The 23,191-nt window shown below is 42.6% G+C and overlaps 6 protein-coding genes across 11 annotated transcripts; 2 read left to right on the top strand and 4 right to left on the bottom strand.

Annotated features, from left to right (window-relative positions):
* The first annotated feature begins 626 nt into the window (after positions 1–626).
* Positions 627–6,129, top strand: LOC124192102 (ubiquinone biosynthesis O-methyltransferase, mitochondrial-like). 4 transcript variants are annotated; one of them, XR_006873579.1, is made up of 6 exons: positions 639–912; positions 998–1,370; positions 1,430–1,589; positions 1,660–1,775; positions 2,014–2,150; positions 4,143–6,129. XR_006873579.1 is itself a non-coding variant. In XM_046585271.1 (5 exons), exons 1-5 carry the CDS (start codon positions 737–739, stop codon positions 2,044–2,046), a joined length of 858 nt encoding a protein of 285 aa, XP_046441227.1. In that variant the 5' UTR covers positions 639–736; the 3' UTR covers positions 2,047–2,404. The 4 variants fall into 4 exon arrangements, 2 of the variants coding, with proteins under 2 accessions (XP_046441236.1, XP_046441227.1); XR_006873582.1 differs by lacking the exon at positions 4,143–6,129 and adding an exon at positions 2,230–2,404; XM_046585271.1 differs by lacking the exon at positions 4,143–6,129 and having other exon boundaries at positions 2,014–2,404.
* Positions 2,291–3,220, bottom strand: LOC124192125 (coenzyme Q-binding protein COQ10 homolog B, mitochondrial-like). The gene is made up of 3 exons (XM_046585305.1): positions 3,087–3,220; positions 2,838–3,014; positions 2,291–2,763 (listed from the first exon to the last, which is right to left on the bottom strand). Exons 1-3 carry the CDS (start codon positions 3,203–3,205, stop codon positions 2,316–2,318), a joined length of 744 nt encoding a protein of 247 aa, XP_046441261.1. The 5' UTR covers positions 3,206–3,220; the 3' UTR covers positions 2,291–2,315.
* Positions 4,017–5,544, bottom strand: LOC124192094 (4-hydroxyphenylpyruvate dioxygenase-like protein). Its single transcript, XM_046585255.1, has 4 exons — positions 4,788–5,544; positions 4,569–4,720; positions 4,377–4,489; positions 4,017–4,304 (listed from the first exon to the last, which is right to left on the bottom strand). Exons 1-4 carry the CDS (start codon positions 5,542–5,544, stop codon positions 4,130–4,132), a joined length of 1,197 nt encoding a protein of 398 aa, XP_046441211.1. The 3' UTR covers positions 4,017–4,129.
* On the top strand, positions 5,981–7,609 carry LOC124192117 (ubiquinone biosynthesis O-methyltransferase, mitochondrial-like). Its single transcript, XM_046585292.1, has 4 exons — positions 5,981–6,395; positions 6,478–6,841; positions 6,905–7,064; positions 7,131–7,609. The coding sequence occupies exons 1-4, from the start codon at positions 6,223–6,225 to the stop codon at positions 7,244–7,246; spliced, it is 813 nt and encodes a 270-aa protein (XP_046441248.1). The 5' UTR covers positions 5,981–6,222; the 3' UTR covers positions 7,247–7,609.
* On the bottom strand, positions 7,469–11,480 carry LOC124192074. Of its 2 annotated transcripts, none has more exons than XM_046585222.1 (13): positions 11,322–11,480; positions 10,861–11,245; positions 10,422–10,612; positions 10,153–10,352; positions 9,930–10,083; positions 9,744–9,856; positions 9,594–9,684; positions 9,326–9,526; positions 9,135–9,257; positions 8,953–9,072; positions 8,780–8,890; positions 8,603–8,702; positions 7,469–8,542 (listed from the first exon to the last, which is right to left on the bottom strand). In XM_046585222.1, exons 2-13 carry the CDS (start codon positions 11,193–11,195, stop codon positions 7,807–7,809), a joined length of 2,475 nt encoding a protein of 824 aa, XP_046441178.1. In that variant the 5' UTR covers positions 11,196–11,245; positions 11,322–11,480; the 3' UTR covers positions 7,469–7,806. The 2 variants fall into 2 exon arrangements, with proteins under 2 accessions (XP_046441178.1, XP_046441188.1); XM_046585232.1 differs by having other exon boundaries at positions 8,780–8,884.
* Positions 11,481–11,615: 135 nt separating this feature from the next.
* Positions 11,616–23,158, bottom strand: LOC124192059 (pregnancy zone protein-like). Of its 2 annotated transcripts, none has more exons than XM_046585206.1 (12): positions 22,769–23,158; positions 17,697–18,045; positions 17,440–17,620; positions 17,159–17,327; positions 16,915–17,027; positions 16,406–16,810; positions 16,101–16,325; positions 15,630–16,013; positions 15,184–15,558; positions 13,867–15,117; positions 12,951–13,775; positions 11,616–12,877 (listed from the first exon to the last, which is right to left on the bottom strand). In XM_046585206.1, exons 2-12 carry the CDS (start codon positions 17,936–17,938, stop codon positions 12,071–12,073), a joined length of 4,977 nt encoding a protein of 1,658 aa, XP_046441162.1. In that variant the 5' UTR covers positions 17,939–18,045; positions 22,769–23,158; the 3' UTR covers positions 11,616–12,070. The 2 variants fall into 2 exon arrangements, with proteins under 2 accessions (XP_046441162.1, XP_046441170.1); XM_046585214.1 differs by lacking the exon at positions 22,769–23,158 and adding an exon at positions 20,010–20,475.
* Positions 23,159–23,191: the final 33 nt, after the last annotated feature.

Here is a 23,191-nt window from a genome sequence, read left to right as displayed (position 1 = left end):
TATTGGACCAGTCAACCGGATCTTTGTTGACCTCATTCCTAGTCATCTCGTGCCAAATTCAATCTCCACTGGGAAAGAAAAACTATACAAGCCATAAGAGGCTCTTCTAGCTCGTTCCGTCAGCCCAGCACCGATTTCAAAGTGAATGTTCTCTTTTATATTTGATTTCGCTCTGTGTGAATATCCGTCCGCAACGACGCAGATCAACCGATAGTTAAGATAATGTAACATTTTTTGATAAGCTAACAAAAGAGCAATTACATTTAAATGGACTGAAATTCAATTGAGCACGAGAACAAACATTGAGAGAGAAAAACGATTCCACTTGACGGCGGTTGAGTCGGCGAATGTTCATTTTTAGCTGTAAGCTATGATTTCGGGAAATCTAAAGACTTTTTTTAAGGCACGAAATTTTTTTTTGCCGCTGTTGTTTTCGGCTAGTTGACTGATTGAGTGCTGAGTAAACTACCACTCAAAAAATAAACAGAACTAAATTATTTTATTTTCAAAAATCGAAAATATACAAAAACAACATAACTACAAAACAAATAAAAAAACTTTTCCGCGAAAACTTTCGCGGAAAGAACCACTTGTGGTTCTTTGCAACGAAATGGCATCACTGTCGTTTGCACAACATTAGACACAGGATAGCAGACACATCGAGTCACAACAGAAATCGAAATCCTGAGACGAGCATTTGAAAGTTGAAACTACAATCACAGGATTCACAGCTACAATGTTGCTGAAGCATTGTGTTACTTCTCTCCCAGTCCGAGGCCTGTCGTCTGTAAGAAACTATTCAATCAAATCAACGCTGAGTGAAAATGAAATCCAGAAATTCAGTAAAATGGCAAAGGAATGGTGGGATGTTAATGGACCATTCAGTGGGTTACACTCTTTAAATAAACTAAGGTAACCATATCTATGTTGTAGTGAGCCCCACTTACAACATATGTTTTGCACTTTATTTTTCAAACCTAATGATTTTTCTTCCTAGAGTTCCATTCATCCGAAATGGAATATGCTCTCATCAAAAATCAGCTGTTGTTAACAATTCTCCGACAAGTCCATTGGCAGGATGTAGCATATTGGATGTAGGATGTGGTGGTGGAATTTTGAGCACAAGTCTGGGCCGTTTGGGAGCAAGTGTTACAGGAATTGATCCAAGTGAAGAAAATATTGCAGCAGCCTCTCTTCATGCTAATAAAATGAGGCTTCAGAATGTGACCTTTGAAGTCAATACCATTGAACATTTTCAAGCATTAAACACTAGTTTGTCAACCACCTTTGATGCAGTTGTTGCATCTGAAGTCATTGAGCATGTAGAAAATCCAAAATTTTTCATCCAAACATGCACTGAATTACTCAAAGTATTTAATTTTTTGTACAACTACCAGAACAGACTTTCATAACTGACATACTTTTCTAGCCAGGAGGTTCTTTATTCATAACAACTTTAAATAAGACTCCTGCTTCTTGGGCCCTTGCCATTTGTGGTGCAGAATATATTCTCAATGTTGTACCAAGAGGAACACATGATTGGAATAAGTTTATCACTCCTGATGAACTAATAGACTACATTAATAGCAGTATGTTTTGAATTACCATGAAACATGTTCTGAAATATGTGTTTTATATATATTCTACTGCATACTTTAGGTGGATGCCAGCTTCGACAAATATGTGGCATGGCTTACAACCCTTTTATGAACAAATGGAAATGGTCAAGAACCACCAGCGTCAACTATGCTGTACACGCTACAAAATCGTCTCAGGTAGTAACAGATGATGTGATACAAAATCTGAATTGAATTTTTCTATAGAGACAAATGTTCGAGAATGAGACAAATCTATTCTCCTTTTTTATGTTGTTGCGATAAATCGGGTTGAATACTTCGACAATGTGTAATAAAAGTATTGATGAAAATGTTAATAGAATTTCGATTCCGCTATGCGTAATTGTTTTTCAAAATTGTTGCCAACTGTTTTAGCGTTTAATTGTTTTTTATGCAGCTAACATCACCGGATCAAAGAAATTTTACATAAGCCTACAGATATTGGTCCCTATTTACAAGTTGTCGACGGAAATCTTTGTGAAACTTGTTCAGCTTCAATCAATTATCAAGATATCACACATACTGATAATCAAGGTAAGACAAAAATAAACGTAAATTCTTTAAACAAAACGTTTTTTTCAACATAAAATGTAAAATTTTGTCGTTATGATAGAATTGTTGTAATAAGGCTGTCAAGTCGACTGGAAGTTTAAGAACAAACTGGGTTTTGAGACTTTTGACGAAGGAAAATCAGTTTATTCATACATACGATCGCTGGTTAGTTATGGACGGTGGTCCGTAACGCCTTTTTGCTTCTTCTGTAAACGCATCAGTTATTTTATTCACAACTTTATCAAAAAACAATTGTGATAGTTGAGTATGCAGTAAAGAACGGAATTCAAAGGACATGTAGAAATCAAAGGTACAACTTTTAGGATCTCCGTTAGGTCCAGGACTGAATTTCCATATTGTTTCCAGATGATTAAACAGATTTCCCTGTATGTAAACGGATTTCACTAATGTTGGTGATGTTAGCATGAAGCTAGCTGTATAGTTTTCCACCAACGGTGGAAAGCCTATTGTTAAATCAGCTGTAAATCGTTCTGCTGAAGTTCGGGAAGTGACTACTGAATTCATGCAATATGGAACAAAATGTTTATATTGCTCAACCTCAGCCACTATATTAAAAAGTCTCTCCATCGAGTACCTGTAAAAATCACGTTAAAGAGATTCTGTCTACAGCAATGTTATTTATTTTTTAAATGTATTTTTATCCAATACCCGAGAATTTTCCTTTCAGAAAAATCTTTTCTATCATTTCTCAGTCCCCCGGATAACTTAAAGTTACGTTGTGAGATAACTATGAATGGAAGAGGTTGAATTGCTCTTGACTTTTGAGATAGAATAGTTCCACGATTGCCCGCTTGTGTCCAGTTACACCGATGACGAATTAATTCCCTGTGTAAAAAGTAAAAAGAGATTAAAAATGGCACGCGTGTCTTAATGGTATGTCTTAAGAAAGGGTTGTACTTTGAGAAACCAACTGAATACGTTCCAGTCGGAGCATGAAACCTAACAGGGTTTCCTATTGTGGCAGTAAAAGACAGCAAAGGAAACCTTGCCATTCTATTAACTGATAGCGAAATCATGGTTGCGAACGTTTTTCTACCACAAACTAGTTAAAATCAAATTTTTAACAACTATGAAGTGAGTAACAGCGATACACGAGCAGTTTAAGTAAAACATTGGAGACTAGTTAATAAAGAAAGACCGAGAAAGACTAAAACTGCTGCTTTCCAATTCTCTCTTTCTCTCTTTTCGTTTTGGTTCTACTAGCAACCTGTTATACGGGTCAGAAACCTTTGGTCTGACGAAACATCATGACCATGATTAATGTAACGCGGTGCTGTGCGTTTACGAATCACGACTTAAAGTTAGCACAACTTATCTTACGTATAACTAGTCTGAAATCTATCGTTAAAGCAGCCTACTTTCAGTACCTTTAGAAATTCATGTTGAATATTAAATTTTGCCTATCGGAATAACACGATAAATATTTTATTCTAATAAAGGCGAGTTTAATAAGTAAGTAAATAAGTTTTTTTTTCTTAAATGTGACCAAACAACTTTCTCTGATGTTATTTGGGTCACCCCACCGGCTAGACGTATCTTATTATTATTAATTATTATTTTTTTTTGTTAAGTTAATTGTTTTTGGTAATAACAAAGCCCCGATAATCCGGACTGAAGGCGTACACAAAAAAAATACAAACACAATCGTTTTCAAGCATGATTTTCAGTCACACGTGCCATTTCGCATGTCGCCAATTTTTCAAATATAATGCCTTGTGGCAGTAATTAAATTGCAATGATCGAATGCAATTTTAAGCCGAGTACAAAGTACAAGTGTAAAGTTATTTCTGTTGTATAATAGGATACCAGTGCACATTAGAAATCTCTGAATAGTTCGGACCATGTATTTGGTTTGGAAGCTTTGATATCTTCAATTATTATTATTTTAGACAATCTCCCTTACATCGCTTACATACGCATCAATTAATTTTTGTTATGTATTATAAATTACAGACGGCATTTGGATTTTTTAAGACCTGCCGTTCTTCCTCTATTGAACGTGCTAGTGCCGTTACGTTGCCGGCTCCAAACCCACGAGCTCCTTTTCTTTGAACCAGTTCTAGAAAAAAAGTTTCTTCCTTGAATAAATTAAGTGTAAAAATCTGCAGCAGAAACCTGTTCAAAATGACAAAACGACACGAAAGGTCAGTTTATAATGAAGCAGTTAAATATAACACAAAATCTCACTTGTCTTGATTGTCTTTAGCATTTGTATCCGCTTCGGAGTCAATGAGAATTCCCAATTGCTCGAATTTGTTAATGTCGTAGCCTGCCGCTTCTATTTCATTTCTTTTCCATTTCTGGGTTTCATTTAAGGTTTAACAAATTCCATTAAAGAATGTGTGAGCAAAATTCTTTTTAAAAACGGACATTACGTACGTTACGATAATAGGCTGCAGGTGGTGTTCGGAATGAAACCTTTTTGCGGCTCATGCTATCCACGCAGCTGGTGATGTCAAGGGTGCTAAGACCGATGTGTTGAAGTCCTGGTCCTCCATGACCGTCAAGGAAAGCATTTATGTGCAAATTTTCTAGAAATCACGTGTTCGGTATTATTCGTGAGAATAATAATAAAAAAAAAAGGTTTATAAAATTTACCTATTCCTGGAAGGGACTCTGCGATGACAATTTTCAACGACGTTTCGTCCATGCCATTGCTGGGATCGGAATTACAAATGCCAGACTCGGCACAAGGCCAATAGTCCATAACTCGTAGCCTCATACCAACTCCATCTTTGATCACTAAGCCTTCTGTAAGATCCTCTGTTGGGTTGGTTTTAAATTTTTGCATCCCCAAACAACTTTGATACCACTGAATGATGCCCGGTGATTCTCCGGGATGGCAAACATAAGTTAGATGATCTATGTGGGTTATTTTCTCTTCACCACGGGTTGTAAATGATTCATCGAAAGTGGGCAGAAACGATCCTTTGTACTGTGACTTGTCCAAAAGAGTATGCACTATATTGCCGCAACAGGAACTGACAATTGAATATCTCACTTTTCCACTCTGGTCTTCTACTTCTGTTACCGGGTGAAATAGTTTTCCTCCTACATTTTGCATTCTTTCAGTTACAGATTCCAAATTTTTCACCTCCAAAGCCACATTAAATACAGAGTCGACTTGGCGAAGAGGCGCAGAGAAGTAAGAAAATGGCACATGTTCCTGTTGAAATTTTGTCTTCTTTTCCGTGACGACGAATGTAGATTTCTGACTTCCAACCACCCACTGTTTGCTTAGTACAGTATCTCTTTGTGCTCTGAGAGAATATCCGAGTTTCTCAGTGAAATACGAAGCGATCTTTTTTCCGTTAGCCACACACAGCTCGACATGGTGTAATGCGCTTAGATGCATTCGATTCAAATCAGAATTGTATTAATGGTCTAAAGAAAAAAGAGAGACTCTTGAAGAATCAACAAGCTCAAACTGATGGTTCGTGTCTATTGAAAATTCTCAACGTGATTGTGATTGTTTCTTTGCAAAGAGCATGTTTTAAACAAGTTTAGCAGGTACGGCGGTGACAAAATATGGTTTTTTGATTTTAAGTTTATAGAAAGTTTTTTTTTTTCGGTTAAATTTCATTCACTTCACATGTGGTAACAAAAGGACCCGACGTTGTGTTTCGGATTGGATTCGGATTGGATTTGCAAGACTGGTCCGTTGCGTAAATCTTCATAACCGACTACTTTCGAAACAAGTGTCCTTTAACAGGCTCTCTTACGGTGAAATCTAAAGAAACTTTTACTTCAACTTTTTTTAAATAGAGTTAACTAGGCCACAGCTTTACCAAAGTTGAAATGGAAAGAGTTGAAAAACAACTAGCGTTAATCGCGTTTTACCACTGACTTTGTTCTGGTCTGTTATTGAAACTGTGCTTGAATACACCTTATTTCACTGTCTTAGAACGTGTCACACTCATCGCAAAAACTGTCAGCGTTTTTAATAATCAATTGTTACGTAAAACGTACAGCATAGCATTTTATCGGTACTTTTTTGAAAATCTTACCCAGCCATAAGTTTAAAAAAGGAGAAATGTTGGAACGTTTAACAACCATAGTTCCGCATTTGTCTAGAAACGTTTCACTAAAATCCACAGCAAAATCCACAGTAAATGTAAGCGAGGTTCAAAAATTCAGTGGAATGGCAAGCGAATGGTGGGATGTAAACGGACCACTCAAAGCGATACATTCGCTAAACAAATTAAGGTAGGCCAATTAAAATAAATTTTCTTTCCGTGAACGCAAACTCGAATTGTGTTTTAAAAAAACTTTCGCTATTCCCTCACAGGACGCCGTTTTTTGAACAAGGCATTCGTTCTCGTCAAAAATCAACTGTTGCGAACGCTAGTCAGGCATTTCCTTTGGCCGGATTCAAAGTACTCGATGTCGGGTGTGGAGCGGGTATTTTGACTGAGAGTCTCGGTCGTCTAGGCGCCGAGGTTACAGGGATTGATCCAAGCGAAGAAAACATTGAAGAAGCTCATCGTCACGCTAAAAAAATTAACCTGAGAAACGTAGCCTATGAAGCAAAAACTATTGAACATTTCCAAACATGCAATTCGACTCTCTTCGATGCAGTCATTGCATCCGAAGTTGTTGAGCATGTGGACAATCCGGAATTGTTTATCGAAAAATGCAGTGAATCCCTCAAAGTATTTGATTTACTGGCTTTTTAAAAATAATAGGCTTTTAATAACCGGCCATTATTTTTCTAGCCAGGTGGTTCGCTTTTTATTACAACACAAAACAGAACTGTTGCATCTTGGGCACTGGTCATATGTGGTGCAGAATACATCATGAACGTTGTGCCAAGAGGAACTCATGATTGGAATAAATTTATCACTCTTGATGAAATGACTTCCATCCTTGATAAAAGTATACGTCCTAACAAAGTAAACATAACTGTCATTATGGTTGCTAAAATTTGATGAAAATTTGCAGATAATTGCCAGCTGCGACAGCTCCGCGGATACACTTACAATCCATTCCTTAACAACTGGGATTGGATAAAATCAACTGATATCAATTATGCTTTACACGCTACAAAAGCTGTGTGATGATTTTAAATGTGATGGTTAAATCGGGTTAAATCAAATGTGATAATAAAACGTAGTTTTTCTTACATTACGACAAATTAAATTTTTTACGCCTGATGCGCATGTATTCTAGCCAAAAAAATCAACATTCAAAGCTTAAAAAAGCTCAACATTTTTGGCGGATTTGCGTCTTTTGTTACTAGGCCTACTATGGTAAGAACTAGATGAAAAATGAAATAACCGTTTGATTCTAAAACTTATTTTACTGTATAATGTGATGTTCATTGCGATATTTTACAAACATAGAAAAACAAGTGCGAAATACCTTGTGATGTACCAGATAGTCTGGACTTCAAGGGTGGAAATACAAAACGATCGAAATCAGCAGGTGTATTATTATTCTGCATAAATAGTAAGAAAACAAGGGAAACCTTTCAACAATAAAATCGATTAAAAAATTATACATACGTGATTATTATTGAATGAATCAACGTTTTTCTGCACTTGGATAATATACAGTATTAGACTTACATAATGCATCATAATACATTAACTACTCGGATAATGTTAACAAAACGGAATCAAAACGACTTATTCCAGGGCATCTTCTTTGTCTTGCCAAGAGCTTGATGACGGCTGCGATCGACACTGAGGAAAGAACGGGCTAAGCGATGGTTAATTGCTTCATTAAAACTTCCGTCGGGATAGGGAAGCTGCTCTTTTTCATTTTTGTCTGATGGGTTTTCAATGGGAGCTGGTGGTGGCTGTTCTACTTCAAAATCCGCACCATGGATCGATGTAAATGAGAGAGATCGAAGAAGAGGGGCCGTCGAGTCCATGGAATAATTAAGCGAAGGAGGTCCGCATCCACAGGCTCCTGGGCAACCGCAGTCCGACTCTTTGACAGGAAGTGGAGTTTCAGTTGCCACCTCAATATTTGGATCGTCACTGCTCTCATTGGGTGGAATTGCTTGGCCGTCTTCCACTAGTCGAACAATGTGAAACGGACTATCCAGATTGATCTCGTAAGGAGGAGGTGGGCTGTTTGGGATGAAGGAATCGATAGCCTGAAGGTGGTTGATGTGGACAGGAGTGAGAATTTGGACGGGAGTACGACGGACTCGATTCCGTTGAGGAGTAGAGTTGCGTGAGCGAGCAGGTGTCGACGATCTTGATGAAGTTGGCGTAGCACTCAGTAAATCTCCTGATCCCAACTGGTTTCTTGATTGCCTCATCAATTCTCTACGTCTCTTGTTACCGGGAGTTGGCGTCGAAATCACCAAAACTCTCCCATTCGTGTAACTGATTTCACTTTCCCTGAAAGGTAAAATATATTATACTTCTTCCCGCTGAACGAACGCAATTGTATGAAATTACTTTTCCATTTGGGCTATTTTCGCTATTTCAGCGTAATCAGGTGGCGCCTCGTAGCTTGGCGGGTTTTCTATTTCGACCTCACGTTCATCTGGATTGTTGACTGCGTGAGTCCAATTAGTAGGTCAGGACCGTTATCTACCTTGTTACAGATAAAATTTCGTTTTACAGTTAACCTACTTATTTGGGAGCGAATGAAATCCAGTCGGGCTTGGCGTTCCCGCATCAGTTGGGAATGAGACGACATTCGATAGAGCAAAGCCAAAATGCTGGCGATAAAAAGGACTACACCTAATCGAATGTAAGTATGTCATTCGAAAAAAGAAATGGCAAAAGTCTGTGCAAAATAGTACCCAATGTAGCAACCAGCAAGACGAATGAAGTGGCGCCAAAGTCGCCGTAATCGTTGAGCTTTGGAAAGTAGTACTTTGGAGTGTGAGTCATCCACCAAATAGGGTCTTGCGGGGAAATTGCTGCTTTCCAATTGAAAATTATTATATAACTAGAAGAAATCAATAAAATCTTTAGGGCAAACCTTTGTCGCTACACGATGTTTGCTCGTCGCTGTCGTCGCCGCAGTGATTGAATCCGTCGCAACGCAAATCACTTGAAATGCATCGATGATTCAGACAGACAAAGTCTTTGATGGCGAAGCATTCTGCTCAATTTAAAGAGACGCATATTGTCGAATCGAGTTATAAAACAACTCGCAAAACACGATTTTACCAGTGTAGCTGAAAGCCGCATAAGCTATGGCCATTTTGAATTCGTTGTTCAATCTTCCGCGAAGTCGGATGTAAAAGCCAACGTCCGCCGGAACCAAGTATTCGGAAGTTAAGGATTGTGGACTGACTGTAGTTGTCAGGGATTCAATCAATGGAGACAGCGATATCAATCCTTGGCGGATGTCTAGTGATGTTCCTCGTTCTTCATTTTATCGTATCAAACTGTTAGTGGTAGAGAATTCATTTAGAAAGTGGCAAAATAAATTTACCAAGAGAGCTGAGTTGCTCCACTCGAACAAACAGATGGGATTTCGTATTTTGCTGGTAAGTGGGCAGCGGTTTAATCAGCCAGATGCAATCCTAGAATTTTATTTAGATTATTTACACTGTTTATTTGATTACGTGAACAATGTTCTTACGTAAAGCCTTGCTGCGTTTGGAGAAGACATGTTATACATGGTAATAACACCACCAAAATCGTCCACTAATCCGCCACAATCCGTAATCGGAATCTCTATCAAATCTGCCGATTCTATTGATTTACAAAAGTGAATTATGTTATTAACTATTGAGATTCCAGTTAATGTAAGTTAAAAGTAGTGTACCGTTGATAAATCTGTAAGAGGCTCGGTAGCCAGAAGCTCTTCCGCCATTAGCGAAGAACCGGATTGCCATTCTGTAGCTCTGGATCAACACAACCGGTGGGCGGAATAGCGAACTTCCAAGGGCATACTGCCTGACTTCATTGCTGTCACTTATCTATAATCGGACCAACCCCTTGTTAATTATTAAGATAAAAGGCCTTAATGAGAAAGCTAATCAATATACCTCGATGAAAGATGACAATCCGAGTGCGTAGTCGTCAAAAATGAGCATGATGCATCCGGTGTTAGACGTAGTGCCGTTGACGAAGTCGAGGTTCTGTAATTTGATTTCATTGCTGTAATCTTGCGGATAGACGGCGGGAAAATGAGGACTACTGATGTATCCGCCTTCGCCACTTCTCGCTGAAATCGTCCTCGTATTTACTTAAAAAAAAAATAATAATATTAAAATGTATCAACTGTATCCTGATAAAATAGCAGAATGAAACTTACCAACAGAGGCGAATTCCAGTAGGAAAGCGTATTCGTAATTACGACTAAATGAGAAACTAATGGTCAATGTACGGCCGACCGAACGGTAGTTTTCCTGCGTGCGTGGGTCGTGCACAGTCCTGGCAGACTTGCCACAAATGAGACGCGGAGTCGAATAAAAGTTCTCCTTGATAACTAAATGATCGCATCCGCTGTGTAAAGGAGAAAAAAGAAATGAATGTCGGGATTGAAGCCGTACTAACGCTGCAAGATGCTTGCGTCAACTGTGGCATTTACGTAACACCCTAATAGGATTCGGTGCTACACACAGAGAAAGGGAATGCATCGTCTTTGGATAGGTTTCCGAGATTGTAATCAATTTCGTACCGTTATCTTGCGCCTTTGTTTCCTGCGAATGGCAACCTACGCAATAGCCAATAAACAAACGATAATAAATTACCTGCATCGGTTGGCGCTTGTGACGTTGGGGCTGATTTCGCAGGCGGGAAGATTGAGGATTTTCAAGTGAACCTGAATCGAACAAGCGGGACAAGTTGTCAATTCGACGGAGCAGACTCGACTGTTGCCACCGGACATGGCTTGCTGCTGTTGGTCGTAGAAAGTCGAGTAATAGCTTTTAGATGTGATGGCGACCATGCGATCGTAGTCGAGATTCTTGGCGATGAGGGTGCCATTTTCTCCCTGGTCAAAGAAGAAACGCTTCGGTCCATAAGGATTCTGAGTGCAGATATCATGCAACATGACATTGGTGAGAGTCCCCGGTTCCGGCCCCATGGACCGGGCATTTGTGCATTGGCATACCGTCCATAGTAGCAGCAATAAGCCTAATGTTTAACAACAGCAAATAAATACTTTACTTTTTCAAACAGCAAAGAGATGGAAAAGAAAAGAATATCTTACCTAGCGACGCCAGTTTTGAATAGTACAAGCTCGTTGAGCAGTTTCAAGACAACTGAAGTTTGTAAAAACAGCTTGCCTGCCTGGTGGATGTCCACGTGAACAGCCGAGAGAAAATCCAATTGTCGACTCCCCAATTATTTAGCAAGGAAAAGGCCAACGCCAGAAAGACGCATGTACCACACTGCGCACGAAGCCCAAGCAATGCCAGCACGGGGAGGTTGGAAAAACAACAAAACAACAAAAAACAAAAATAAATTGAAATGACTCAGCGCGAACACCAACAAAGGATCTCTCTCAAAGTCACAAAAACTGTATTTCGCTATTTGCTAAAAATTAAAAACAGGACGCCGGTAATAAAAAAGTGAATCCTTTTTTGTTCTGAAAGAGGTTATAGAATGAGGGAAGTGATTGAAAAGAAATGGTCATCAGAGGTGACAAGCCTCTACACACTGCTCGCAAATTTTCATCGCCATGATAGTAACTACAATGGCACGAATACATTTGTTATGTAAAAAAAATAATAAAATAAAATAAAAATGAAAGAAGGGCGCATTGCATCAAGTTTGATATACATTGTGAAAAAAATCTAGACACAAAAGTATGGACGGCATCATATCATTCAACTGGCAAACATCTTCAAGATCGTCAAAAGAGATACATTGGAAGGGGGGTTGGGGGTTTGTTGAAGATTCGATCCAATTAAAAAATTTTCACGGATAATCTCGTTAAAAGAAGGAGGAAAAATTCGTTCATCTTTGATAGATGGCCGTAAAGACAAGAGAGATTAGTAGGGCGGCAATCATCGTGAGCGATGATGTCATTAACCCCCTAGTGGCGTGATTGTAAGTAGGGCAATAGGTGCACTGATAGCTCCCGCAAACCTGACAAATGTCCATCACGTAGAGCTCATAGGTCTGCACGACTGTTTCGTTGAAGCGTTCGGGAGCGTAGTAGTCGTAGACGCGGACGGGCAAGTAGCGGGTCATGTTGGCAACGGGGTGCCAGCGCTCGAACGTAAATTTCACGCAAGTGTCATCGCCGTCCAGGGCGTCGAAATAGAAAACAACTTTGTGATCAAGGAATTTGGCCCGTCGGAGATTGCGCACTTTCCTAGACAGAATGTACTCATCCAGCACCTGCTGTTGCATATAATAGCCAGTAGGGACGGCAACGTCCAGCACGGCCATTCCAGACTGATTCGACTCTCGCTGGTTGGTCCAGCTCGAGCAAATGTCATAATTGATGTGAGAATTGTTGCGACCCGAAAAACTTAAACGGGGCACGACAGAGAAAGCCCTCACAGCCGGAGGTGTCACGAAGCGGTTGACATCCACGTTGTACTGCAACGAGAGCTGGGCAATGGCGTAACCGGCTCCGCGAGCCTGGATTTTCACCGTGCCCCAGGCGTTGGGTATGTCCATAAACTGCGGCGTCGCCAAATTGTTTTCCGTGATGTACATGGTCCGCTGCAATTGCGGATTGGACGTCGCCTCCACGTGAAGAGTCAACGATGTCACCTCACGAATTCGGTGGCGCACAGTGTACTCGATCAAGGCCTATTTCAAATTTGTAATAGTATTTTTTTAAATAATCTACTTATTTAATTTAATCAGGAAACTGTAGCTATACCTGAGTGGCGATGATAGTGTCTTGCGTAGAAGCCCAGCCGCCATCCGTCAACCTTTGGGTGTTGATCCATTTGACGATGGGTTCGACGAAAAGCTCCTGACGGCCAACATATGTCAGCAAGGCATAGGCCGTGGTTTCGACGTTGGCCGCGTCAAAGGCATTAGGCAATCGAGGAAGGAGGAAAGGGCGTTGATTTTCAAGTCTCTGAGCAGGAAGAGGAACAGGCTCTCTACCCCAATATTTGAATCCGCCGTCCTCACGGGCTTTTTGTTGCAAAAGGCCAAAGGCCGCCTCGGCTGACGTACTCTTGGCCAACATCATGGCGTAAGCGACGATGGCCACTTCGTAGGGATCGCCAAACTTTTCCAGCAAGTTGAGATTGCGATCGAGCCAGGAGATGGCGCGAGAACGGGAAACGGCCACTCTGGGGCCCAGTTCGCCAGGCAAGTCACGAATTGTTGTCAGGGCGATGACGACATGTGCCGTCAGCGAAATGTTGCGATAGCGAATGGGATCGTTGAAGCCCCACGACGTCGTGCTGTTCATTTTGCGATCGGCAAAACGGGGCGCCACTTCGTAGAACGCCCCTTCGGGTGACTGAAATTGAATCATCCAGTCAACGGCCTTTGCGATGACCCCAGGATCGATGTATAAGTAATTCTCCCATTCGTTGAAATTGGCTTCGGCCAGAATGCGGGCGCAGAAGGCCGTCAGCCAAACCGACTTTGACGAATAATCCCAATCGGCTCGGAAATAGGAAAAGGCCCCGTCTCTGTGCTGGAACGACAGCTGACGTTGATAGCCGATATTGAGGTGGTAAAAGGCCTGTTAACGAAAACAATTGACGTCATCAACCAAACAAATTACGTAAGTAGTACAACTAAAAGGCCTGCTGAATCATTCATCATCATCCTACCTGTCGATCAATTTCCCGTTTCCTTTGTGTTGTCAGGCGCATGTACTTGACGGTGTAGAGATTGGCGGCGAAACTGAACATGTTCTGCTCGGCGCAATCCATCGGCAGAGTCAACAGCGACGTGGCGTTGACGGGCATGTTGGGGAAAGCCGGGCCGACAACGTCACCGACCACCGAAACCCTGGCTCGGTTGGAACCGAAAACGTAGTAACGATCCTTCTCGTACGGAATGATGGGCGTCTCAGTCACGTTGACGTACACGTACTGCAAGAACCAGGCGCGGTTACTCAAGTCCAGCATGACGGAAGTGTGGCGGAATTGCGGAACACCGTCGGCCTCCACTCGGATGCGACGGACGACTTGATCCTTGCGAATCAACGATTTGGCTTGGATCGTCACCTCGATCTCGCCCAGCTTGGTCGGGACAATGGGGATGTACACGACTTGAGATCCCTGGGCCGGAATCCAGGTCAGATGTTGCTTTTCTCCGCGAGATGTCCGGGCCTCGTAAGATTTAACTTCACCAAACTCTTCGACGTGAACGAACTTGTAGTCGGGCGAGTCGGCCAGCGTCACCACCACGTCCGCTTCGATGGTGGCGTAATTGAAGAGAGTAATCCGGATGCCCACTTGCTCACCTTGCCGGCAATTGGTCGGCATTTCAACGTTCATGTAGAACGGGCGGTAACCGGCGAATTCGCGGGAAGATCGGACGAGACCGAATCCGTTTTTGGGGCTGACGGAAAAGGCCGAAACGACCCAGTGGGTGGGGATTTCAGGGATCTGGACGCTGAAGATGGAATGGCCGTGGGGGCCAATGTTGATGTCCTTCCACAGCCAAGAGTTCTCGTACATGCGAAGCAGACGGTTGATCCTCTTGAGGCGATACTGGGCCAACTCCCGGCGAGTGTTGGACGGGCATCCAGCTTCGTCGGATCTGTCATCGCAATCGTACTGGCCGTCGCAGCGGCGCTCGGATCGGTAACACGATCCGGACATACAGGCCAAAAAGCCCAGGGTAATGTTACAAGCATCCGGACGACGGACAACGAAAGCGTCAGTAAAGACGACTAGCGAGGCGTATTCGAACGTTCGATTGGCATCGATGCCGAATGTTGACGCCGGATAATTCACCACCGTCTCGGCGTCGCCTTCGCGGGACGTCCAGTAATGGCGCAGAGTTCCGTTGAGGGATTCATCAAACGACGTCATTTTGGTAATGACTTCGGCGTAACTCAATTCGTTTCCAGCCTGCGGATTTTCAATTGGAATAATTTGACGGTTGTTTCAATTTCAATTTCAAATAAATGGACGTACCTGCATGTTGAAAAATCCTTTGTCGATGGCTGAAATACCGACGTAGGAGCCAGGATCTCCGAGCACGACCACTTCGACAGTGTCGCCCGTCTTGTCCTTCATGGGATTGAGAGTCAGCGTGAAATTGTTGCGGGAAATTCCGTTGACGGGGATGGTGAGACTGTCGGCAACGACTTCGCCGTACTTGGCGACGTGGTAGATGACCACCGTGGCGACTGGGGCCATTTCGGCGCTCAGCGGGATCGACAGAGTCGTCACGCTGGGCGAACTGCTTTGAGAGCCAGTTACGAGGACGATCCCCTTTGAAACGACAATGTAATTGAACGTCTCGGCGTAGAAATTGGTCCGCACGTGCAGGATAAGGTATTCTCCCACCTACAATAAACCAGAATGTCATCCATCATCATCTCCGTCAATCTGATTGTAATCAAAGGCGAATGAAATACCTTTGGGCTTCTGGTTGAAGTGAGAACTTTAATGTGTTTGTCGCCAATTGAATAGTGAGTGATGGCCAGCATCTCGGCAGTGGCTCGTTCTCCGTACCCGTCCTTGTAATTGGCAATTAATTTGAGGGCGCTAATTTCATTCACCAAATCTTTGACGCGCTTATCTCCCGTCCCGACATTGCTGCCAGTCGTCTGGGCCAGTTCAGACCGTAAGTCAATTGTAAACTCCCAAATGCCCGGCTGTTCTGGAAGGGCTTTAGCCTCGCGGACCTCAAGCGTTCGTGAAGCACTCGAGCGGAACTGCACCGTCGGCCGGATCTCTAATCGGTCGTATCTAAATCGTTCCGCTGGTAAAATCGATCCGTCATGGAACGACACGGCCAACTAAATAAAATTGAAAAAAGTTAAGATGCGAATAGAAATTTGGTTGTTGTTTGGGAAATGCTGTTAGCCACGGATGGATGAACGTACGAAGCAAGTGAAAGGCATGGCCGGCTTGATGACTTGCGGGCTTCCTCCTAGAAAGTTGAGTTTCAAAGACGAGTTGTAGATGCGGGCCGTCGAGAACCCTTCGACGTAGTCTTCACGGTAGCGATCGCCCACGATGGCCGTAATTCGAAGCTCGATTCCGTCCAGCTTGGGCACCATTCTTTGCAATTCCGCCATCGGGTATTTGAACGTGTAAAAGCCTCGAAACTAAAAAGAGAGAGAGAGAGAAGGAAAAAATAATTAGGAATGCCAACCAAAAAAAAAGCCAAATGACAGCGTAGTCTTACGTCTTTGAGGACTTCAGATCCCTCGCGGGTGTGTGGCGTGAACCATCCTCCGCGGACTTCCTTGAAGGTGAGATTCCTTTCAATGACAGAGTCGCGAATCGAGCCCGGCCTGTCCGGAATCAAAGGCGTAGCTCGGATGGGCTTGAAGGTGGCCTTAAGGGTCAAATTGCCTCGAACGGGGGCACCACTCGTGTAATTGGCCATGACAGTTCCGTGGATGAAATCGTCGGAATCGAAATAAAAGGCCGGCATCGTGACGTTGACCTCGAATCGGGTCTGGTAGTACTCCTCGACGTGGAAATGTTCCTCCTCGGTCTGACCCTGGGCCGTCACGCGGATGGTCCACTCGCCAAAGGTGGGCTGGTCAGACAGGGCGTAGTCCAAGCTGACGGCACCGAAATTGGACTGCAGCAGCAGGCACAAGGAATGGGAAAAAAAGAAGGGGGGAAATGACCCGATGATGACGCTAATTCACGCTGATTATTATTTCTGATGATTATAGTATATACCTGTCTAGAGAGCCAGCGGCGTACAACGAAGCCCCGGGGATCAATCATGTAGACATCGACGGCATCGTCGAATGCACGCAACTCCGTGTTGATTGGGATAGTCCTGAATCTCACTGTCATTACAATCAAATTTTTCGAAATTATTAGATATCGAATCAAGAAGATACACGTACACATATGTACGCCCGAGTTGTATACGATTAGAATCGTAAAATATCGAACATGGTTCATGTTTTTGATTTACCGATTTGACTTTGGTGGTAGACGGGCTTTTCCGTTTGGATGAAAATCGTCATGGAACGCTGGGAAAAGTTGAGAAGAGTCTCATTAAGAAAAGCGGTCCCGCCCAGGGCTCGATCGGTATTGCCTTCGACGCGGAGTCGGTACTGGCCTGGAACCGTTGTGCTTGGAATCTGTTAAGTATGAACACGAGCCACAAAACAAATATGAATATCTTTTTCATTGTGAGTTCATTGTTATGACTCAATTTTCAGCAGACAACAAGAGGGGAGAACAAAAACAAACTTTAATGAGGAGGGTTTCCGGAATGCCCGGCTTGCACTCTTGCGTGGCCGAGCCAATGTCGACGCCGTTACGTAAAATGGAGGCACGGACTGAAAGAGTGATGGGCGAACTCAAAATGGAGACAGCCACTCGATAAATTTGACTGGGCCGGATGATCCGACTGGCCACGATGAAATACGTCCTTTAAAATGAAATGGAATAAACAAATATTAACAAACAAATTCAAAAATGGATTAAACGTTTTAAAGTGATCTTACGGTTCTTCAAAAATGGCATTGGCGTTGTCACCGACGCCAAACGGTCGCCGGGAGAACGGATCAATGTTGTTATTAAAAAGATTTGGCCTTTGATTATTGTCTCTAATGGGGTCCTGGAAATTGATGCGCGTCGATTGCGTGGGGGGATTCTGCTGCTGCTGTTGCTGCCGCTGTTGGGCCGCTGTCGAGTCCAGCAAAACTAAAAGGATAAGGGACGATGCGGCACCGAAGAAAGGCTTCATTGTTGCGATAAATGTGTTTGAATTCTTCTATTTTGGGGGTCGGTCTCTCTTCTTTCTGGGAGAAAATGACGAGATCTGCTACTGTCGCATCACTGGACAGCACACGCCTAATAAACCAAAACAAACAAACGAATGTAAATGTTAAGCGGTCTGTGTGACTTGACCCTGGCAGTTCATCATGAAAAAAAGAATAGGAAAAAATAGGAAGAAAAAAACGGGACTGTAAACACAAAAGAGAAAAATAGGGAGGGATAAATAACCGGGAGAAACACGACACCCGAAAATCCTCAAAGCCGGAAACGGAACTGTGGGGAGCCTTGTACGCTTTTAATTCTCATGGCGGCGTTATTATTATACGGGACAAGCGAAGAAGGACGCGTCCCATTCATAACTTTTTCATCTTTTTTTCATCATTATTATAACAACACGACCAGCAGCATAGAAAGAAAAAAAGATGAACTGGGCTATTATACCCGCCTATATGTTCATTGTCAAAGTCCTTCTTTTCATTTTTATAATTTTTTTGGGTTTGGGGAGGATGAAAAAATGATTGCGGATGTAATCCAGCCGGGTCTGATGATGGCGACGATAACATATGGAAAGGAATGTTCGATGGCCGGATGATCCCACGATCACAGTGACTTTTTCATTCCTCCCCATGTCGGGTTAACGTTGCATAAGCTGATATGCTAATCGCATCGATTTTCCAAAATGTCGTTCCCTCTTTTTTTGGTGTGGATGAGAACAGGAGAGGAATAACAATTCAAGTGATCCGTCTCTCTCTCTTTCCGAACTGACGCCGGCCACACAAAACTACAAAGAAAAAGCATTTACATTTTCTTTTTTTGAAAAACACGCGCGCTAGAGAGAGAGAGAGAGAGAGGAGGTCACACTTGAGATTTATCTTGTAAGCGCGCCAGAGTGAAAAAGTAAATTTCATTTCGGAATAGTCCAGCAGCAGCAGCAGCTGCCAGCCTAAAAACATAGTGCTGGTCTTTTTTAATCTTTTCCAGTGGTAAGGGGTCCGGCATATGTTTTCACAGTACACACACACACACACCACACCCTCCCTCTTTACCACTACAGGAGCAGCAGCACCTTTGAAAAAATAGCAATGATTTCCGGGGTCTTTGTACTTCTTTTTTCCTAACACAAAGTCTATATTTATCCCGAACGACATGACCCCCCAAGCGACCTCGTACCCCCCCAAAAATTGTCTGTCTATTTATTTTCATTTTTGATTCGCTTGAGCTGAGTTGGTAGAAAAAATATTTCGGCGGGGAACGTCATCTGCACTCGAACACGCAGAGTTGACATGACAGGATTCGTGATTTTCTTTTTTTTTTCGAAGGGAGGGGGGACGTCATATGACGTCTGTCAATGACTAACACGCGCTATAGCTGAGCGAGATTGGATTACAGCAAATAAATCTTTCTCTCCCCTCCGCACACACTCGACGGGATGATAATAATGATGATGACGCAGAAATCAATCATTACGTATTGTACACACTAAAAGATGAATCAAGAGAGGGGGAGAGACATGTCATCACCGGTGATCCCATAGAATCTCTTAATGCCTTGAATGGTTCGTCAGGTCTACTGAAAAAATCCTACTATGCGATAATAATGGCATCACTTAACAGTGCTCAGAGTTTCTCATGGCGGCTGGAATAGCCAGACAAGAACAAGTTGCTGATTTACGATTAGAAAAAGTCCGTTAGGAGTAGCACGCGTTCAGCCAGCGGAAGCCGTCATTACCCCTTTTCTTTCTTTTTTAGACTGTAAAAAGATACTAAAGAAGACGAAGGAGAAAACTACCGGATTGCTATTCAAAATAATTGGTGGCCTAAACGGAGCTGTTGGTTTACCCCCACAACGAAAACAACCTGGACGTGGTCGTATTATGTTGTTGTTGCACGTCGAGAAAAATGAGCTTTGATTGGTCCCCCTCATATAGTCAGCGCTAATTCCATCTTTGTTGGTACAGGAAACCTGGACTGTGTCTGACAACAACAGAAATGAAAGGATAAAAAGAAAAAAATGTTTTTGTCGGAATGACGGGAAATTACCGGCTCGATGATGACCGGACGCGTATCGTAAATAAGCGGCAGAAAATAAACACACACTGAAGAGTAGAATATCAGGCAGACAGAGATATTACACCGGCGCAGCCCAGCGTAACGCACAAAACCTCATAAAATCCCGTCTGAGGACGAACGAAACACCTCGTGACACGACCTCGCTGATGATGGAACACTCCCGTCACTCCTGTCAACAGAAATTCCGTCACATTCAAAAACACTTGACAGTTTATCCTCTTATTTGTGCACTGCCAGGACGGAAATAAATTCAAAAAATAAATAAGTGAAACTGAAAGAATGTCTTTTTTTGAACGGTTGACTGGCAGGAGAAATCCCAGCTGCGTAAGAGCATGTAACTTGCACAAAAACTGTATGACACGTAGAAAACTCGTGTGACTTTCCGGGAGGCCGACTGAGGAGCAACTGCAGCTGGCAGGACTAGGACGCACCGTCCAACACACCGACTTACTCTACAGCGATATTAGGGGAGGGGCTGTTGATGGCCGTAGTACTACTGTCTCTATTCAAACTCGTGTGTGTGTGTGTGTGTGTGTGAAAAATATATATATGGGGTGTTGTATGCGCCGGAGATAACAAAAGACTTTTTGGGATACCTACTACGAAGGGGACCACGTTAAAACCGTATATCCGTATCGGGGAGAGAAAAAAAAAACGATGGGAAATAGTAAAGAGAGTATGAAAATCACAGTCAAGTGATCACACAGAGCATACAAGGTGACCAGCCAAACTCTATTGAATCGAACGCATAAATTTTATTCGACGGAGGATAAAAAAGGCCAAAAAAGAAAGAAAGAAAGAAGCTGGGAGCGATGCATCACGCTACGTTGCATTTCCACTAAACATTCGACAGATAAATGCATTAAGAATACAGATTTATCTGGTAATGCCATCTTTTTTTCTTCTCTAACATCGGATTGTCCAACGTTTGAGTTTAAAATTCCCGGCACGCGACTCGTTCGGCTCCAAATCTGGTGGGATTATTTCATTATGCCTTTTTTCTCTCTCTCTTCTTTTTGGTGGGAAACGGAGATAAGTTCCCAGGACATGGTAAAATGAAACTTTTAAGGACAACAAGGGAGTCGTAACATTGTCGAAAGTCGAGAAGAAGGAAATTCTTCCGCAAAATCCTCGGGAGACGTGCGCGTCTTGGGCCTATTCAATCGTGAGAGAAGACGAAAACAGTTAACACACACAAAAAAAAAGGAATGCCATTTCCTGCCGTTTCGTTTAAACTAGTTTAAATAGTTTTTCTATTCTCTCGGAAAGTGGAAAAGCCCCAACGCCAAATTGCTGACAAGTTCTTGATTGTTTTACACCACTCGCTCTTCTCCTCACGTCTGCTGGTGTTTTGGGAAGGGACATCTGGAGCGCATATTACAAGAGTGCCGGCTAATGACGGAAATAACAATAGAGGCACGCGACGTTAGGTCTCTCTTTTTTCTTTTTCTAGTCCAGGCTATGATGATGACTTTTGTCCCTGTCAACACCCACAACAACACGAAAAAGTTGACACGTCGCCCGATGAATAGCGACAGATGGGCATGAATGATCAGATAGTATTTTTCTTGGTCGCCCATCATCAAAGGGGTAACGACGACGGCTGTTTTGGAACAAACAGCAGCATTTTGACTGGGTGTTCCATCTGTCGCCATATTTTCGGGCAGATCATCAAAATCATTCGGCGACGATCAAAAGTCCCACGGATCCGTGACAACAAGTTCCCCATTTGCTCTTTTTCAGCGTCGACTAGGAGCAGAATAGGAGCCATCGAGACGACAATAGGGGCGAAAAACCGAACATGATGTCCGTTACGATGTGACCCCCCACCCAAACAAAAGCGCTTGACCCTCCCATACGACTAGCTTGAATTTCATGATCCCAACAACACTATATATTATTCCGGCTAGCGTGGGAGGGTCCTTATTCATCCACGACGGATTATACCAGCAGTTCCACGACTACCACTCGAGTGGATGAGTGTCCGAAACACATTTTTTTTTTCTTTTTCTATTTGGAAAAAGAAAAAAAGGCCCAGATCAATAGAGACACATCTGTCCACTGTGTGTTATCCCATTTTAATTTTCGTTTGTGTTTGGCTCCCATCGAGGATCGTATTGATTGGACAACTAAAAACTGTGTGTGGTAAACACGCGAGACAGTGCTTAGTCGTCCGGCATAACCCATCTGCTGATGTATTTAAAACGTTCGTTCAGCAGGATCAGCACGCAAGAGGAACGCATTGCACAACAACACGCTCCTCTCCCTTTTCCCGCCCATTGAAAAACATACAAGTTCAACATTTTTATCGGGGACGATAAATGATGACAGAGCACCTCAAAGGGAGAAAAAGCTAATGTCGACAAGGATTATATGTAGCAGCAGCCATTGCATTTATCGGCTAATAATTGGAAGCCGATGCGTGGAAGATTAGTATTCAGGTTAGACGTCGTACACGACGTTGGGTATTTTTCTCTGTTGAAACCCGACCGCAGCTAGCATTCACAAAACTTTTCTATGGGACCACTTGGCGAAAAGTACATTATTAAGGATTCTTAAACAATCTTAAATTTTTAGAAATAAATCCCCCAAACAACGTAAGGATTCGACGTGGAAAAAAAAACAGAGAGATGCTGCCATTTTCAACAAAATTATTAGGAATAACTTAAAAATAAGATTGCAAACAATTATCACACTGATTAAAAACAGATGGAGAATTAAAAACTTACTCGAAGTGTAGGCCTTCGAAATAACGAAGAAAACAACTTGTCGACGAAGACGGCGTGGTTATAGCTATTTCTGGGTGGGGCTGTGGCCCTTGCACACACACACACACACAAACACACTTCTTACACACCCCAATGTCTTGGAAATTGAGGAATGCCCTTAAGAAATTAAATACAAAGCTGTAATTTGATCACCCTGACATTGCAGTAACACGTCTTCGAGTTCCAAAACGATAATTGGTGAAATTGTAGAAAAAGAAGCACGCCAAAATTGCCCGGTTTCGGCAAACCGTACACAAGCCAGACTCGAAAACTTCAACGAACAAAATTTTTTCAAACAAGTTCTCTTGAAGCTACCTGCGGACCCTTAGTCTCAGGTGATCCACTCCCCCCTTGTCACAGGTGGCTCTAGGCGAAATCAAAAGA

This window comes from Daphnia pulex, chromosome 1 (genome assembly GCF_021134715.1).
Source record: "Daphnia pulex isolate KAP4 chromosome 1, ASM2113471v1".
NCBI lineage: Eukaryota > Metazoa > Arthropoda > Branchiopoda > Diplostraca > Daphniidae > Daphnia > Daphnia pulex.
This window is presented reverse-complemented; position numbering and strand designations above follow the sequence as displayed.